General features: G+C 41.1%; 1 protein-coding gene across 2 annotated transcripts in view; it reads right to left on the reverse strand.

The window, feature by feature from the left end:
- LOC103176771 (ERC protein 2) overlaps positions 1 to 19,892 on the reverse strand; it is a 299,917-nt gene that overhangs the window by 32,599 nt on the left and 247,426 nt on the right. For both annotated transcript variants that reach the window (XM_007890526.2, XM_042339596.1), the window contains one exon: positions 5,307 to 5,498. In XM_007890526.2, coding sequence (XP_007888717.1) covers positions 5,307 to 5,498 — 192 coding nt within the window. The remainder of the gene's footprint in view (positions 1 to 5,306; positions 5,499 to 19,892) is intronic.

The raw sequence follows: 19,892 nt of genomic DNA on the forward strand, positions 1-19,892 counted from the left end.
TTCCCGACATGTGGCCAAATTGCTGCTCCCTGCTCAGTCATCCTTCACAAGGACTCGGGTCCCTTAATATGTTCATTTTTACTGCCCTCGGCTTTACGACTGTACACTCAATATCAGCGCTTTATGAGGAAAACATTCAGTGTCACCCTCTGTTAAGTACACTGGTGAATTTTTATGACTGGTTTGGCAGACAGATAGTCCATTGGCCAGTATTCGCTTTCGAAGATCACAGACCGTGAGTTTATTACATGGCTTAAGTGAAAGATATTGCCCAGAATACCATATATTTTAAAAAAAATACTTTTTATTATATTGCTGCATGTGTCTATGTAATATTGTTTATCAGCAAAAGCTATTTAGTGCGGTTCACAGGTTTTAAATGAAGTTCGTTCAATGTGACAGACAGTTTAAAGAATTAATATCGGTTTAAGTACTATGGAAACATCAAGGAAGATAGCTGGGACTCCTGCACACTTTAGGAGCTCGGCTCAATGAGCTGAAATGCATGTTACTTGGTCAATGCAAACATAGGAAAGGGACTCTGCTTCATGTCAAAAGGGTTTGGCAAATGGTTTCCAAGCACACAGTGCAATGAGGTAAATTGCACTGAAATGCATCATGTGTTATTTGTTCATGGTGCCTTCAGGACAAAAGCACACATGTCTTCTGGCATCCTCAAACAAAACAGATTTGCCCAGCGCCCACTGAATTAGAAGGTCGCGGGTCCTGTTTATGGATTTTGGAAGATCCCTTTGCACCATTCGAAAAGGAGAAGGGAATTTCTCCCAGCATCCTGGCTAACAATCCACCCCCCCAAGATAAAGTTCAGAATTCACTGCGTGGCTGTTTGAGGAACGTTGCTGCTGTGTGCAAATTGCCTGCCGGGTGAAGCACTTTGAGACGTCCTCCCAATGCGAAAGGCATTGCATAATTTCAAATGCAGAGGTAGTTATTATCAAGGGCATATGGTCACACAAGGGCAGTGATTGGTACCAGAACATTGACGTGCATCATCGCAGGCAACAGCAAAACAAGTTGGTCCCTGCTCAAAGAAAAAAACAGTCCCTTAAACGGTTTTCAGCCGTCCAATGAATCAAGCATGAATTTCTGAAGGGACCATTGCTAAGTCATTAAAGAGTTGATCTTAATAACATTAAAAAACAAACAGCAGTTAGTGCAGGTTTTTATGTGCCCTGAACTCTCTCTCTCCTCAACCCTAGACGAGAGCAATTAGAAGCAGGATATGCAGATCCCGTTGCCCATTCCGAATTGCTCTACTGCTGGAAGCAATGTTACATCACCTCCAGCCTGTAAACCAGGTGTGTCAAAGTCACAAACAATCACAATCACTAAAGCTTCGCAGAGTAACACGTGAATCATCAGTTAGTTATCTGCGCTCCAGTCAGTCATTACAGCACACTTAAATTAGCTCAATTTCTCTTTATCTCTACCGCAACACTTTTTGATGTGCCCAACCCTCTCCCACAATGTTCTCAGTGTTCATTTGTATCACTTCGACATCCGATAAGCACAATCTATAATTGCTTCTGCCAACCTCTCAGTTCAGAGCCCTGGATGGGTTACAGGCAGCATTGCTGGCAGGATGATCAGTGCTCTCTCACAGCCACGTTAATTACTATTATTAGGTTCCAGTCTTTATGAATTGAAAAAAAGGCAATTTAAAATTGTCAGTGTGCACTCCTAGGGTTAGGTTCAAGTCCTCAGTTTCCCCTCCTGCCTCACATTCGGTCGCTGACAAGGCATCAGCACCTGTTCTGTTCACGCAGAGCCTCACCAAAACCCTTATTCCCAACTTGGTTACCTTCCCCACTCGAGTTTTTAAAGGCATTCTTCCCTAATTCCACGTTTCAACTTGTTCAAAACTCTGCCACCTGCACCAACCTCTGCATGCCCATCACCCCAGCCCTCGCTAGGCTCTACCAGCTCCCAGCCTCCCAGAGCATGGCTTTCAAGATCGTCACCTACAAATCCCTTCGTGCCCTCGCATCTCTGAAATGCTGTGCTCTGTCCAGCGCCTTGGGACGTCCTCCCGACGTGAAAGGCGCTATACAAATGCAATCTTGTTGTTGTTGTTCTCCTATCCCACTGTTCTGCTCACCCCCTCCAAGCCATCATCGGCGACCTCGCCTTCAGCAACTATACCCCCAACATCTTTCGAAGTGCCTTCCTTTGTTTCAACCCCCGCCACCCCCACCCCACACTTTCTATCTACCTTTTAAGTCCCACTTGAAAACCTACCACTTCGACAGTGCCTATGGTCACCTCCCACCTTTCTCTTTATCTAGGAACGATCACTGTGAAATCCTCAGAGCTGTTTATCGAATATGAAGGGTTATATATAAAGGCTGTTGCCATATGCACTGCGTGCTGGACACTTTCCAATATTCCCACCATGTGTAGCAATTTGCTGAAGAAAATTGGGAGGTGGTGGAAAAACTCCAGGCATTGCCAAGAATCATGGACCACATCACAGCATTCGCTTTTAAAGTCAAATCCTTTTCCTCCACACACACATCAGAATTTATATTGGCATTTTACAGTGTAGGTGACAGCTCCATTATAGCTCAGGAAAAGGCATCAGAACATGAAGAATTCAGCAATTGTAGAACAGCACACAAATGTCAAACATTATTGCTAATCAGAGTATAATTGTTAGGTTGTTTTGAATATGAGTATAATAATAATCCACGGCTGTTTGTGGGGACGCTGCTGTGCGCAATTGGCTGCCGCGTTTCGCCCACAAAATATACAGTCAATTCGCTTTACAGTATATCCTGTGAAGTGCTTTGAGACGTCTCAAAGACGTGGTAATTGTTACTTTTATTATTGCTATCCTTGCCTTTGACAAAGCGCCTTATCACGTCATCAAAATGTCTCATAGTGCTTCACACCATTTGCTGTACAGCGCTTTTTTGACTACGAATGTGGAGGTGAACATGGCAGCCAATTATTGCCACAACAATGCCTCACAAACAGCCAAGAAGAGACCGACCAAATGTATCTGGGGGACTGTTGGCCAGCACACTAGGACAGGCTCTTCTCTTTTTGAACAGAGCCACGAGATCTTTAACGTCCACCTGAGCAGGCAAGAGACGAGACGTCGGTTTAACATCTCAGAAAGACAACATACAATCGAAGCAAAAAAAAAACACGGCGCACCAACACAAATTACGGTTTAAGGATCTCTACAAACTGAAGTTACAAATACCAAATTTGCACGTTTTCCTAAAATTAAAGTTAAAATTCACCATTTAGCGATTCCATCCAGACACACGCATTGTTAAGTAAGCGACGAGAAAAGTAATCAGACCTTTAGAGTGTGCCGCAGGGCATTGGGGCTGACGCTCCATGTGCTCATTATTAAAACGCTAACAGTCGGAGGCATATTTCATGTTTGCATCATAAAGTCTACACAATGGAGCGAAAGAGCAGGAACAAGCTGCGTACATGCTATTCTTACATCTGGAGTGTGTGAGGTGCACGGCTCACAGTAACTGTAGCATATGTCAGTAATTCAGACTTTATTCTATTTATTAACAGCACTCACAACTCATTTAATTAAAAGTCTAAACCAATTGTAAAGTGGTTATTTATATTGGCTCGCTGCTCACGGTGGCATCTCTACACAGTTCAGAAGCACGAAGTGAAGCACAGTGGAGACATTTTTGCTTCTTTCTCAAAGGCCCATTTTTATTTTGCCCAATTCTTGACACATCAGATGCCATTTGGCTCCTGTCCTGGTAACAAATGGCGAAACGTACCACGTGCAGGTGGAAAAACGGATACAAACTTCACACCATTCGGCCTCCCGGTGGTGGGGTTTTCACGCTCTTCAGGTGATGAAGGGTTTGAAGCAATCGCTTGCTGGGAGAGCAGCAGAGTTTTGTAATGGATTTATTGCAGTTAAGTGTTGGGCTTGATGTCTTCATAAAGCATACGACACCGTGTCTCTACCTCTGTCCTATTGAGCAGTATTCCCAGCAATATCACACTTGTGGGATATTCAGCAGAACACAAGGATAACTAGTGGCGATTCCGGAAAGCCACCTCTGCTCATATCGCTGGTTCACAAATACTAATAAATCACTCCACATTGCTCTGGAGCGTCCCACTCCTCTGTGCTCATAACGGAAAGCTACTTCCTTTCTATTACATTTTATTTATAAACGTGAGTGAGTGAGTTTAAAGTCTAAAGTGCTGTTGAACGCTGTTGTTGCAACATCGCTGTTTATCCAGTGGCTTCCAAATGGTCGGAAGAGTTCACAATACAACAATTGTATTTCAATATCACACATCCGTGTGTGTTGTGTGTGTTGTGTGTGGGGGGGGGGGAACACTTGGAAAATTAAAAAGAGATTTGGTATAGTTGTCATTTTTCTATCCAGCTGCTTTCTGTATAACTGCAACAAAAGGGGGTTCTCCTTCCTTGCAGTTATCTTTTCATACGCTCAGTTTTCTTAACACAAAATTAACAATGTGTTTGCACTTACTCAGCTGTTCCCATAGTTTCACGTTTCATGAGGGTTGTTCCAGAGTGTAGCTTCCCATGTGACTGGATTAAAAGCTATATAATGAGCTATTTAATAGCTCAAAGTTGCTTTGTGTTACCCACTGGTGCACATGTTCAGATCACTTCACTTTTATTAATGTCAAGCAGCAAAATCTTAAAAACCTCTCCCTATTTTTAATGGAGCCGCACTTTAATACATTCTTTGTCATTTACAGACACCACTCAGCATGATTGGGTTAAGGGGTCAAATACCTATGTAGCAAATTCTTCAACCTCATCCATTTGATAACCCAAAGGACAAAGGGGAGACACGTTTTCATTATTTTGGACAATAAATAGCTGAATATTATTATTTTTGCAGTCGTATAACGTGACATTAATAAGATGCTTTTCATACTCAATCCACGACTGTTTGTGGGGACGAGGCTGTGCGCTAATTGGCTGCCATGTTTCGCCCACAGTCAACAATTCACTTTACAGTCTATCCTGTGAAGCGCTCTGAGACGTCTCGAAGACGTGATCAGGCGCTGTGTCAAATGCAGATTATTATTATTACTGTTATTATTATCGCACTGCTCATTCATTCGAATCGAACCGCATTTTAGGCTAAATCAAGGATTTGTTTCCCTCTCTTTATGATCAGGTGTAACGGGTAAAGACAAAGGTTGTTGTGAGAGCAACAACAACAGCAACAACAACTTGTATTTATATATCGCCCTTCAAGCCGGATAACGTACCACAGTGCTTGGTGGAAAATGCAACAGGAACAGCTCACCTGCTCAGGTGTCAAACTCTGCAACTGACGCTCTCGGGAAACCTCATCCTCCTCCTCTTCCTCGTGGGCTGGTAACACTGGCAGCTCAGCCAGAACTTGTGGATTCCGCTCCAGGCAAAGTGTGGTCAGGTGGTCGATGTAGAGTTTTAATTTGAGGCGGTGGCTGAATGCTTCCAACAGTGACTGGATCATCTGGCGCAAGAGGAGAGTTAGTTACATCCCACAGCTCCCCCTCTTTTGCTACCGACTGCACCGTAACAGGCATTTATTTTTTGGCATCGGATTGTAACACTATGTAGAAGTTTATTCCAGTGGAGTAACCTCGGCTCCTGACATTCACTAATATACCGGAATTACAACCCAAAGCAATAAAGTGGAGACAAATAATGGGCAAGTCTTTAGCTAGTGTCAAACGATGCTACTTTGCAAGCAGGGGGGGAAAAAAAGCATGTTTTTTTTTAAAAAAATGCTCCAAACTCTACAAACTGTACTGTGGGAGGAAAAAAAACAGATGAGTTAATTGTTTGACCTTAAAACATTAAAAACGTTTTAAATAGATTGCGTGGAAATAGTCAAGAAAAGTTGGGGGAAAGAATGGAACAAGTGACCACAGAATAAGTGCTATTTGCATATAAAATGTTTTAGTAATTATTTTGTAAGCACCCACATTCCCTCTCCAGCTCTGTCTCATTGCTTTATATTTATTCACATTAAATTGCATCTGCCACTTCTCAGCCCCACAGCCTACTCTGTCCTGAACCCTCTGTACTTTGGTTGCTGGTTCCCTATAATTAGCAACCCCACCTAATTTGGTATGTCAACAAACTTGGCCGACTTTGTTTCTGCTTCCATTTCCTTCCAAGTCGTTTATGTACACTGTAAACAATAAAGGCGGTGGCACTAAAGCCTCAGGCACCTAGCTCGCTAGTCACCTCCATCAATCCAACACAGCTCCCTGGAACTGTGCTACGCTTTGTTTGCTCGGATTCAACAAGTCCTGAACTTGCTTTGAAACCTCTTCCCTCCCCCGTTCCGTGCCTGTCAGCCCTTGCGGAACAATTCCTTACGTGCCTCGGTGTCAAAAATAACCTTGTCAAAACCCAAACAGAACAGTTTGTGGGGACGCTGCTGTGCGCCATTGGCTGACGTGTTTCGCCCACACAATACGGAGTCAATTCACTTTACAGGTGTATCCTGTGAAGCGCTTTGAGACGACTCGAAGACGTGATAAGGCGCTGTGTCAAATGCCGGGATTATTAAGATTTTTTTTCTCTAGGAAATAGAATCAGCTGTAAGTAAGTAGAAGAGCATATCTGACACATTACAAGAATATTATATCCCAATACACAACAACAACAACAAATTACATTTGTCTAGCGCCTTTCACGTCGGGAGGACGTCCCAAGGCGCTGTGATGAGGCCAAATAGTGTGAGGCAGTTTCGAAAAAAATGTATAGTTTTTTTAAGGATGTTGAACTCAGATTTACAGCGTAAAATATTTAGCGAGCTCTTGAACCAAAACATATCACAGTACAATGCCATTTGAAGTTTCAGCCATAGAGTTTAAGAATTCCGATACGCTGCCAAATCTACCATTATTCACTGTCAATTTCACCCAATAAATCTTGACACGGGATTATGGAGCTCATTTAAAGATCAGAAATACTTATCACATTAATACTTCAATATTCATATTCATACTTATTCAACATTTGCTCTCCTTAAAAGTAGATTGGTAAACGCAACGCACCAACAAAAGTCAGTGTATATTTACATCTCCTGCCGTCCATTGCACTCAAATCAATGAGCAAATACCACAAGATTTGGCAAGGACAACTGTTAGCTCGTTGACTTGCTTAGTACTGCAAACAACGCTTTATAACCATCTGCTGATAGTGTGTGTTAGTGAGTGAGAGGGAGAGAGACACTGCGTATGAGTAGGAATAATAGGTTAAATATCTTTATAATCCTGGTCTGGCCAAGAAATCCTCCAGATAAAATTGGTCATTTACTTCATGGCTGTACATTCTCAGGCACTACATTTCACACTAAATCCTCTGACGCCCTCTGAGACGTTTGGACGATGTGATAAGGCGCTATATCAACTGCAAGGATTATTAGGATTACTGCACGCGAGGCAGAGGAAAGTATCAATTGTAGATTAAATATGTGGGTATGAACATACACATAGTTTGGAGGGGAAAGCTGCACTTTGTATCAAATAACCTTTCCTTTTTTGTATCCTAATCATCAATATCAGATATCTGGCTGGAGGATGGAAACTCAATTTCAAGCAGATATCATTTCCTCGCATGCAAACCTCTGGGGTCCTTTAGGATATGAAAACTGTGTTTAATCAGAACCACAACATTATGCAGAGGAAGTTCTTGAGCAGAGAGATAGACATACAGGATGGTAAATTAGTTGCAGAGCATTGTGAAACCAGCTAGCAGTTAGGCCAGCATCACTCATCTGACCTAGACTGTGCTATTCAAGCTCATACCTACCCTGCTCCGCAAACAGGAACTCCAAATGTAAGGGTTAAAAATAGTTGTGTTTTCACATGGTAAAATATATGGCTCGATACTTCAAACTGCGCCAATAGTTTTGTGACGACCCATTATCAAGGAAGGGTTTGACTTACCACATGTCAGAGCAAAGAGGTTATTTTTTTTTTAAAAGTTGAAATTGCAGAACAGCTGAATTTAATTAAAGGTCAGGGATGTAAAAGGTTTCTCAAACGTATGATTAATTCTGATCAAAACAGTCATGGTAAACAGCGGATACTGCTTCCACTGAACCCAATGCAGGTTTCTGTTTAACAAATATTCCTTGCATGTACTGACTGTATTGAGAACAAACTTCACCCATTACGTCTCCACCTCCACTAGTTTTATTTCAATTTGCATCTTTCAAAGCGTTGTAAATAATGTTCTGGGATTAGCAGGAGGGACAAGTCTGTGTGAAGGGAACAGCCTCCAGCGAGCTGCTGTTTCGGTGACAAATTTGGTGTTCGGGAGGATCCACATTTGCACAGTATCTTTCTTCTCATCATCTGTTCTCAGGCAAAGCGTACGTCAACTTTGTTTTTAGGAACAAGTTGACAAACTGCGCCTCCGACACCATCATCATAAGTTGGAGAGCTGCGTTGACCAGTGCTGGGACCAGGAGCTGACTTTGATCAGGGCTGCAGGAAGCACTCTGTCCAGTTGATTTTAATGATAGATCGGGGGAAAAAAATTAGGTGTGAAAGCTAAAGTGTTGCATTCTCATATCAAGGCTCCCAGGATAAAGCAATGGATAAGTGTGTGAAGCGGCTTTGCTCGCCTGTTTGCTCGTCTGTAATCACGATGAATCACACACACATTATCACACTCATACACTTCGCAATTTATTACAATAATCTCTCTAACACTGTGCATTTAACTTTTTCAACTTTACCTCACCTTAGACTCTTTTTTTCCCCGGGGAAGTGGAGGGGGGGGGGGGGTGGGGAGTGATGACTACCAATCGGTAACATTAACATTAACAAATAACTTCAGTTAGTTGTTCGATCCACAATGCGTACTTTCACTTTTAGAATCCAATTAAGTCCCAACCTGAATCTGTCTTCGGTTTATTCAATGAGGCATCATCATCATCATTATTATTATTATTATTATTCGACTGTCTTGGGCAGAAAAAGGTTCAAATGAGTCATTCATGGGTTAATATTCAATAAATGCCTTTAATCCATTGGGTTTACCAACCTTGATTCAGCGACTCCTAGTCAAGGGAGCAGCAGTATGTGTAACTATAGATCACTTTTATCCAAACCTGTCACTCTCACATGGGGGTAACCCTTCACATTCAGGGCTTTTTCACCAGATTAGGAGGGCAGCTGAGAGATCAAGCTAACCCAGGATAAACTACTTCTCCACAGTTCAAAGACGACAGCCCCTGTGCAGGTTAGACCGCATGCTATGCTTTGAAGCCTTTGCCCTCAGGTTCATTAAACATATTTCACTTAGTTCGTTCTTGCGATTTTCGTGTTAGAAAAATGTAATTTGACTTTGAAGTGTTACACTAGTTATGATAGGTCTCGGCTCACGTTTTACTTTTAACTCCGTGATGGCTGCAGATACAATGGCAAAGTTTAACAAAGTTCCCCCCAAAAGGCTGTGGATTATGGCTGGATCCATTCATATTTCCAAGACTGAGGTAGAGAGATATTTGTGAGGTCGGGGCATCAAGGGATATGGGGCCAAGGAGGGTAATTGGAGTTGAGGTATAGATCAGTCATGATCTTGTAGAACAGGCTCGAGGGGCTGAATAGCCTCCTCCTGTTCCTACTCCACAAAATCCACCACATAAAGGTCCCTTGTACATCTGGGAAGGCCATTTAACAGCACTGTATTTACTTCAGTAAAACATTACTCACAATCACTGATTTCCGCAGTACAGATATAGTCGCTTCTTCTACTGAGTACTTTAGAGATTTAAATGTATCCAGGGGATTTATAAACCCTGTATATGCTTCCTAAAGTATGTTTTCTCAAGAGTCTCATTTTGACAATTTGTTTATTTGCCCTTCTAATGATTTTTTATCTTAAGACGATAACGAGTTGAAAGCGCCTATTGGATGATGTTCCAAATATATATCCACGCGTTCCAATAAACCATCTGGTGAGAAGCTTGACCTTTCAATATACGAAGAGCAAGGAAAGTAAAGAGAGTTAAGTTAACGGTCTCAAAGCAGCAACCTCCAGATAAAGCTAACTGTAATTCAAAGTGATACGATATAAGTAATATTGACATGGATTTCTCTGGTGCAAGACAAAGCACTGTAATAGGAATCTCAGATCTTTATCTCAGTGCAAAGTCTGTCATCGCAAAGCCAAGCTACTACCTAGACTGGTGAGCAAATACCAAACTGATTAAAAAGGCACAGAGAAACTGATCCCCTTCCTGTCACCCGGCTTTAACAAATTTCACAAAGATTAAAGGCAGAGCTGGCTGTCATAAAGCAAAATGGGGAAAATTCTAAAACGGCAAAGTTTTCTTGTTTAGATTACAGCCGAGAGTTAGTGTTGCGCTGCATTGTATCAGCGTCTCCTCAGTCTGCGTGTTTGCGTTGTGACAATTGCAAAGCTTTGAGTACATCAAGTTTTTTTTGGGTGGTGGTAGGGGGGAGAAGGTACAAATTGTTTAACATTTAATTGGTACCTTTACTTGTACTTTAAAAAAAGGTAAATCGTTTAATTTAATTGTACTTTCATTTACAATAAGGGCAGGTTAGCATCTACAGTAATTGCTGCATTTGCGTACACTCCACCAAAAGTATATTTTGACTACTGCTGTGACACCAGTAGCCTTTGCCAGAACATTAAAAAGCAGCGTTAATCCGAATTGTTTTTTTTTAAAAAAAACAGCCATGCAAAGTTTGCTGAAACAGATTTCGTTTCGCAGCAAGTTTGGTCAGTAAATAGCAAAACGGAAAAAAAAAAATGTGTTCCTTTACAGATCCAGCTCCAAATATACGTCAACATTTTATCGCAGTTTTACCCCTTTCCCACTCTGCTCATAACCAACGGACTGTAACACACACCAACTGCGATGCCACGTCAAGCTGCCATTCCTCTGCTGCAGATGTCTCTGTACTTTGTCAGGTGCCTTTCCATTGTCAACATACTCGTTTGAGGTCTTGTGAATTTGAGTTTACAGTGAGGAATGGTTTAGAAAGCTCTGAATTCAACTCCATTAGGGCATGATAGAGGGAAACACAGGGACATTTGTAACCGTACCCTCACAGCTATCAGAAAGGAGAAACATCCATGGAAATGTGGACCCCACTGCAACATTTATTATTGCAATCGCAAGAGGGTTTATCTTTGAGTCCTTTGACCTTAGCCTGCTGAAAATCTGTAAAGTTCTTTGACTCTCAAGTAGAAATCTAGGGAACAAATGATTAAGAGAATTGTTAATTTCGCTTTTAATGAGAAACAATGATTTAGAAAGTTTTTTTATATTCTAGGAGTGAAAACGAACGGTCTCTGAGAGTATTACAAGTTTTATTTCATTTGATAATTGTGCCTTTACCGAAATGTTTATGCACATTACAAACAGTGTTCTTTGTAGAATGAGAATTTGCCTCTTTTCCAAACTATTGCTCTCTCTCTCTCTCTCCAGTCCTGGGAAGTACAATCACCATAAAATGTAACGCCTAGTTTGTTCGTCATCCGGTTTATTTTATACGATGTACAAACCTTCAGCAGATAGTTAGTTACACACAAGTGATAAGCAAACGAATTCACTGGATGTTCTAACTTTTCTCTGCACCCCCTTGTTCCCTCATTAACCGGAGTAAAACATACTGCGTAATTGCAGCTCAAACTATTATGAGTAAATACAAGATCTCATATACAGGCAGTATATCACATCCTCAAAGCAAAGGGCTCAGAACAACTCCTGCAGACGTGTCTGTAACATTCTCCTTGCCTTAACAAAACATCCCTTGATGTTAAAGAAGCATCTGTCCTAGGGCTAAGCTGAGGCAATGAGCACAGGCAAACTTTGCCCGTGAAATTAAGTCGGATCAGCCCAAATTACTGCCTGATACACAACCAGCAACCACTAACCAGACACTCAAAGTCCAAAATAATCAGGAGCAGTCAAGCGTGATAAACAACTTCATTTGGAACCCTTTAAACACACTGACTGACTGACTCTCCCCAATATAGGCTGAATAGTGCAGACCACCTCATTATAAACAAAACATCTTGTGTATTCAGATATACTGGAAATCTTAACACATCTTCAATTCTCAGCGCTAAATATTAACCGGCTAACACCGCACAAGTTCAGATTTAAGGCGAGCCTTTTGAGACTGAGAAAATGAGGAAAATTAAAAGATATGCCTTGTGTCACAGTATACATTAGATAGTGCCAACTAGTCCTCTTCCTCCCAAGGTTTTGAACTGCTAGTTTGTTAAGACAACACAAAAACAACCATAAAACTAAACAACTACATTAAGCAATTTTGAGTAACACAAGAGGAATAGTTAAACTAAAAAAANCTCAATACAATTTTTATTTAATTGATATTTTACATTTACTTATTACATTTTTACAAACTTATTAAAATCTGATATCTATCGATTAGTTTGAAACACTAAAATAAACCAGGAATCTACGCGCTACCGCCAAGCTAACATCATTTAAAGAGTTAAATGTAGGAAATGGCGCACATCTTTCTTGTCCGTAGCTTCTGGGAATGCTGCTTTTGCAAACAACATCTCCATTCCTTTAATGCTGTCTACACGACGGACATGATGTTGAATGGCCAGACATCCAGACCCTTCAGAAAAGCCCCCAAGATGACACCAATGTTTGATAAAAGCAGCTGAACATCAAACCCTTCGTAGTCAGCCTACAAATCCAATCCACTCATTTAACTGGCAGACAATTCACAACCCAAATTCCAAGCATTGCTGGAGACGCACTATTTTATTGAATGACCCGCCTTCATCCGGTAAATAGGTAAAAATCATTTGCAGTTGATGTCAGGTGCCATCAATAGTTTTTTTTCCCTGTTTAGAAACATTAATATTAAATGGGATTCTTAAATGGAAACCATTTAGTGACTGGCACAGGAATCTGGTGATTTTTCAAACAGTAATAAGAGAACAATTTGGTACAAGATTTGTTGTTCCTTCCCTCTCTTTTATAAGGTCAAATTTGCACATAAAATAAAAAGGTTTAATTTCCAGTTCACAATGAATCTAGACCACTTGAATGATAGTCTTCCTATTGTAACTCCGACACAGTGAGCTTATAAATATAAATCTCAGCACAGGTTTTGTTTTGTTATGTTGCCTCCCTGTGAATAAACATTTAACGAGTCAAGGAGTTAGTCAGATTCACGTCCCAGTGCTGCCTAAACTGGAACCTACAAAGCAAAAAAAAACAACCGAGTGGGCAGCTTTGATGGTGCAGTGGGTAGAGCTGTAGCTGATGAACAGGGATTACACTTGTTCAAATCCTAGTCCGTACTATGTTTACTGGTTTTGGGAATAAGGCCCTGGGGAGGGGAAAAGCAGCCAGGGATCCTGCTCCTGGTCCCTCTACAGCACCCCCTAGTGGCTGAGTGAGTGGGGAAGCTGGCAAGTTCTGCTGTGACTTCCTCTCCAGTCGAGTGGCCTGTCAACACTCACTGCCAAGGCTCGCACGTGAATGGCAGCCACTTAGGAGAAGCGCTGGAGGCTAACGAGCCCCTGTGGGACCGCACCCCGGATAGAGGAGATTTGTGAGATTAGCCTCCGTGGGGAGATAGAGAAAAAAATAATTGGACCCGTCCGATTTTAAGAAACAAAAAGAACCCATCCCTTTTCTAATGGATTATGTCAAGATTCTTCATATCATACTCATGATTCTGGATGCTGATACCTAAACTGCTCAAAGATTCAGCAGGCAAGTCTCAACTGAGCAAGTGGGTTTGGGAAGAGAGAGGAACAGTCAGAGAAGGAGTCATTTGTCTGTGTGAGTGTGTAAGGGGATTATCTACTGGCTCCTGCCCACTCACTGACTGAGGAGGATAGTGTTGTTGTTGGCAGAGTACGTGTGAGCAAAGAGGAAGAAACAGGTGTCAAGGTCACACAGTATATAAAAGAAGAGACATCACGTAAGCGATGGATGGAATGGCTAATGCAAGAGTGACGTGGGTTGCAGCCAGGGTTCAGCACAAGCCGGGGCAGGTCAGGAGACATCAGACTTTGGTCTTGAGTAGGATCAGTCGCTTTGCCTAGGTTACTGATCTACAAATCCATATTATAAACCACCAATTTGAGTCAGGCTGTTCAAAGGCATAGTTTCTGTCCTACACGTAGATAGGTAACACTACACACCTGCATTCTGTGTTATTGCACATCATCTCTCTATCCAATTGATCCAATTGAAACCTCTCCCCAGCTGGATCTACTTCAAAATCATTTAGAATAAAGGAAGGAAGATTAACAAAGATTTCTGAGTCGAGCAGCACTAATAGTAACTTCTGGTTTTGGAGGATTCACTATATATCACCAGACCTAGGCTTGACCTGAAAGTGCTTCATCCTCTCACTGGGTGACAAGTGGAAAATACTCTCCTCCCAATACTTTCTTCCCAGGATGAGTACAAAAGTGTATTTTTTTTTGCAACAATTGCAGTCAGTTATTCCCCCTCTACCATACTTTCTGAAACATCCTTTCCCTTCTTGATAAGACTCCTCTTGCAATTCCTTTCTTAATTCATCAGTTCTATTTCTGGACAGTTTTAAAACCTAACAATCGAGCACGATTCTGACTGTGTTGTGGGTTCTTACCAATCACAAGTGTCACGGTGCACACAGAAGAAGCCTCGTGTTACCTGAACTCGCAGTAGATCTCTCTACTCGTGTCCAGGTAAATAGCTGCAAGGCAGATCCGTTTGCAGCCAGCCTGATTCCTGTGCTCGCTTGCCTTGTCCAGCAGCACAATAAGGGTATAGTTAGTTTAATTGAGATATAAAAGAACAGAAATAGTTTGCTGCAGAATTCGCTGATGCCGGATTGTATTGCAGTGGCAGAAAAAACGGGAAACCGCCAGTGAATAGAACTATTCTCGTCGCTCACACAGCGCCTTAAGACTTGCTCTGTTTTGCAGTCTGCCTTGGATTTTACATTTCAAATATTGGCAACGTAGTCGGTAACATAATCTGTGTGATTTTTGAAACGCAAGATATAATCTGGGGATGAGTCATTTTTTGAGCCTTTGTAAAATATGTATGAGCAAGCGTTCTTTAGAAGGAATGAGCAAGAAAGATACAAGTATCCCAAAGCCACCTAATCCATTAATATGAGGAACTGTCAATAGAGCTTAGGTTCATAAGATCAAACCATCCCATGGAATTGTTACCGAGGCAAGGATAATCAACTCTTTGAACAATTCAAATGCGGGGCTTTAACAAGATGATACGTCTAAATCCACTTTAATTTCTTTGGACACTTGAAGGAATGAAATGGTTTTTGACTTTCAGCTATCCTGAATTTGTTGGGGGAGTTTTATTCACTCACTCCCCCGCAAACTAATCATTTAAGTCACGCGAAACCAGAAAACTACAGTACACTTTACCGCTTCAGTTGCAAGTTCAAGAGCTCACTCAGAAACCTGGCCTTAGTCACTCATTCAAATAAAGAGTCAGATGCACTGCAAACATAGCTGGTGTTAAACTACACATGCACCTGCAGTGCTTTGAGTTCCCAAATACTTTTCTACCCGGTATCTAGAGGAATAGTTATCTTAATTGGAGATTAATCTCTCTCTCTCTGTAAGTAGAGAGCTTTAAAATGCACAAACGCATATATTGGAATACGCCCTTCACAAAAAGTGTCACTCGGGCAGCAGTTTTATCAAAATCGAGGCTAAATTAGAAGTCTCAAACTTATACAAGTACAGCATTCCTTACAGAAGGTATTGCACACATGCTCTGAAAACTAATGGTGTCTATAAAACAGTATTTCTTTTGCTCAGATTATTTTTGCCCACAAAAGTCCGGATATGAACCTGTAAAAACTCAGCTTTGTTACACCATACACTTATAAAGTGCCTTGAAGGGCTTAACAGATATGACTGGGAAGCGCTATCATTACTCTCTTGACCACACAAGCACAAGTCTTCTCTCAGCTGATACACTGATGATTCAAATGTTTTCTTAAAATGTCGCTTACCCTTTCTTTTCATATTCTGATCTGCTGTGGCCTTTTATTGTATCTCACTCCAACTCTACGTGTTCTGTTCTGTGTTTCTTGCCTCCTTTGTCTATGCTTTTGTGTGTTATACGTAAACCTTTCAGACCAACTTCTTATTCCTTTCCAATCCCATTCTGCTGGCATTTGATACACATGGAGTAATAGATACACACAACAGGAATGTACTGATAAATAAACCATTGCAGAAGAATCTCCATTGGTCACTAGCTCTTTTCAGTTCGTTTCCAAAGCTCAGTCAGGGTGTTTTGGGTTCGAGGCCTGACACTTATTGGTTGGGCTATGTTTAAATATACAGACTTACATGTATTTTGCATTTTTAAAACTTTATTTTTTACAAAACTGAGTTTTGAAGTCTTCAAGATGCAAACGTATCGAAGGGGTGCCATCTATTCGCACTTCTGACCATTGCTAACCAGCCATATCTATGAGATAACATAGAGACCACATTCATATTCCGTGACACAGAAAGATCCTCATTACGAATACTTGCGAAATTACAGGCTTTTCCAAAGCACAGATCAGCCTATGAAGAACAACTTGGCAGCATCTGAGAAAGTTGAACCGAGTTATACCAGAGATTAATGCGGTGGTAAATGTGGTCGAGCAAGAACCGGTTTGGATGAGCAAGAGAATCACAGATAAAGAAAAGTATATAAAGCTGTTTGACCGCAGATCACTGCGATGACGGGACTTCATTTTAAACAAAAGCATAATAAAAAGGATGGCAACTCAAGGCTGATTGCATTCACGTCAAAAGTGATTTTCTTGTTCTCGCATGTTATTTGAGACTATTTGATGCACTGAGATGTATGCACTGACCACAGGCAGAAGCAGAATGTCTGTAGGTCATCCATCTAGAGAGGGTGTAACTAAAATCTAGGATGAGGGTCAGTTTACGCCTTCAGTAAAAGCAACTGAACCTGATAAAGTGTGTATAATGGGGAGCACAAGTGTGGCAACAACCCTACTTATCAGGTCCTGACATTGCTGTCCTCATATCACAACTTAAAAGGCTGTTTCTGAAATCCAACCAATAAAACAGCCGATAGCACAACCCACAAAAAGCTTTCAAAACCAATCATCCTGATGCCTCAGGAGTCTTGGACGAAAGGAATGAGATGACTTTATTTATCTCTATCAAAAATCTTTGCAGAACAGGTGACAAATCAGTCACACTGAGTGGCACAGTGGTCCCTTCACCTCTGGGACCTGGGTTCAACTCCCAACCTATCAATCCTGGAAAGAAAGCAAACACCACATTCTGCCCTATTTGAAGCCTGTGACATTTCATTACTTGGCCCAAAAACAAATTAGTTCTGTGATTCATTTAAATGATGTTAGGTGGACTGTATGAAAAAGGGTCAGAAAGTGCATTAGCTTCTGTTCAGCAAGGTTCCGCAGCAATAACACTCATCACTGCACATTCTGGAAGCAATCAGCTAGCTTGAGATTCAAAGCATTTCTTTTTCAATTCCTTATTATTATTATCATTATTATTATGGTGCGTCTTCAAAATCAGTTGCCGATTTATTATTTTTCATAAAACACACAGCTCACACATTAAACACATGCAGCCTGGTAGTTTGGGCAATTCAGTCAGAACCCCCCCCCCCCCACCATTAAAATCTCAGTCTCAATTAACAGATAAATTTGAGTAACCACTTGTTACATTCGATGGTTTTACCTCCGTTATTGACATTTTTGGCCTCTCATTGTGCAGAATTCTCAATTATGGAACAAAATTCTCACATTGCCCCATTGCTGAATGGACTTCCTTCCTGTTTTGTGCCAAATACTTATTTTCTCAACAACTCACAACTCTCCACAGAGCGGAGTCTAACACGACTCCAGATATACCTTCCCCTTTCCACTATCCAACAGGTGATCATTTCCTCCATTGAATGATAACACTATGGACAATGCTCCTCACTGCCCTCACTTGTTCCTTCTAGGGTCTTGCAACATCGTCCTGACGTGAAAGGCGCTAAACAAATGTAGTGTATCGTTGTTCTAAGGTCCAAAGGTCCTGGGAGATCTTAATGGAGTGAAATTGAAAAAGTAGAAGTGTTATGTTTGTTCTGAACAAGTTTTTTTTTGGGGAAAAGTTCACATCTTGGGAATGCATTTTAAAACGTCTCTCTATCCAAGATTTACCATTTGATAGATAATATTAGGCCCACGTCCATCACAGCGCACTAGCATATCCCTCGTATAATAGTTTGGGGACTCCGGATTGCAATGACCTGAACAACAGGTCACTTATCTCAGACAGGTAGTCTATGGGAGAGGAAGAGACATTTTCTCTAAGGAAGAGACGGGTGAAACAAACTTCTAAATGGTCGCAGTTGATTGAATCACCTTCCCCAGAATGCATCTCTGATACGAGACCTTGAGAGACACACGCCATGTTGTAGCACATTAGGGCAGCTTCTAATTTTAACACATCTTCAAATTATTTCTGGAGCATCATTGATGGTTGCCAGACACCAAGTGATTATGTGCCTTCCAATTAAATCTGGGTTGTTAAAATTGCTATTCCCCTCACCAGCTCTGCAAAGTCCCACCTCTCCTCCAAGCTGTAGGTGATGAGAGAGATGGAGGAAGGAAGGAAATGAAATGGATATGAATCTTAATCTTTAACCATTTAACAAACAGAAACCCTCCTCCTCTTAAAAACTACATTCAGGGGCACCCAGCAGTTTCTCATGAAAACCGGTGAGTGGCCTTAGCCTTTTGAGTCAATACACATGTTAACAGCCCTGGTAATACAGAATACAGTAAACAGTAAAAACATTTTACTCTTAGGTTTCATATCACCAAATATGTCACCAGCTTCTCTGTTGAGTTTTGCACAAGTGAAACAAAGTTTTGCCTACAAATATAGTCTCTACACTGGCAATCCTGTGAAGTACTTTGAGACATTTGGGAGATGTGATAAACGCGATAAATCAAATGCAAGTATTATTGTTAATAATAAGTATAAATAACATTGGACCATGCCCCCAGGATCTTGCTCAACACCTAAACAAGTTATTGATCTGCAAGAATGACAATGGTTACGATGCAAATCTTGGTTACAAGGATCCCAGCTGGCGTGGCCCAAAAGAAATGCTTTCATAGACTTTCTGCCAAATGGTTGTCAGGCATTAAATTTAATGAGAATAACATGAGCTACATATGTGGAATTCAGATTGTCAACGGCCATATTTTTAGAAAATATCTTGCAACATGTCCAATTGAAGTAATGTCATAGCAATCTTTTCAATTTTCTTTTTATTAAAAAAAANGTTTTCTTAGCTTACCCAAACTGTAATTATAGTTCGGGAATGGCATTTTTTCCTTAAAAGCCAAACCGCACAATCAAGAGTTTTTGTGGTAAACTGCTGGCTGTATATCTTCACTATGTCGGTCGGTTAGTAACATGGGACGACAGTTTAATTTTGCTGGAACGCCCAAGACATTTCTGAGAATGCTAATTTCTCTTTGGCAAGAGTGAAGATCTATCCATTAGTAGCTCCAAATCCATTCAGGTATTGGAAGAAACGTTTGTGCTGGAACGTAAAAAATGTACTTGCAGGTTAGGTTTCTGACCCGGCCCATCACAGTGCAGGCTATCCGAGATACTAACCCAAACAACGTACTTGGTAAACATTTACACAACAACTGAGATTGGAAACACAGCGACTCCCTTACCTACAATGTGTAAGTACATCTACTTTAGGATAGAAAGATTTATTCTTACAAACAGAGGTTAAAACGTAAAATGGAGTTTCAGGGACTTAATAAAAGTGAATGTTATCATATACATCTCCCACCACACAGGT

This window comes from Callorhinchus milii, unplaced genomic scaffold (genome assembly GCF_018977255.1).
Source record: "Callorhinchus milii isolate IMCB2004 unplaced genomic scaffold, IMCB_Cmil_1.0 Scaffold12, whole genome shotgun sequence".
Lineage (NCBI taxonomy): Eukaryota > Metazoa > Chordata > Chondrichthyes > Chimaeriformes > Callorhinchidae > Callorhinchus > Callorhinchus milii.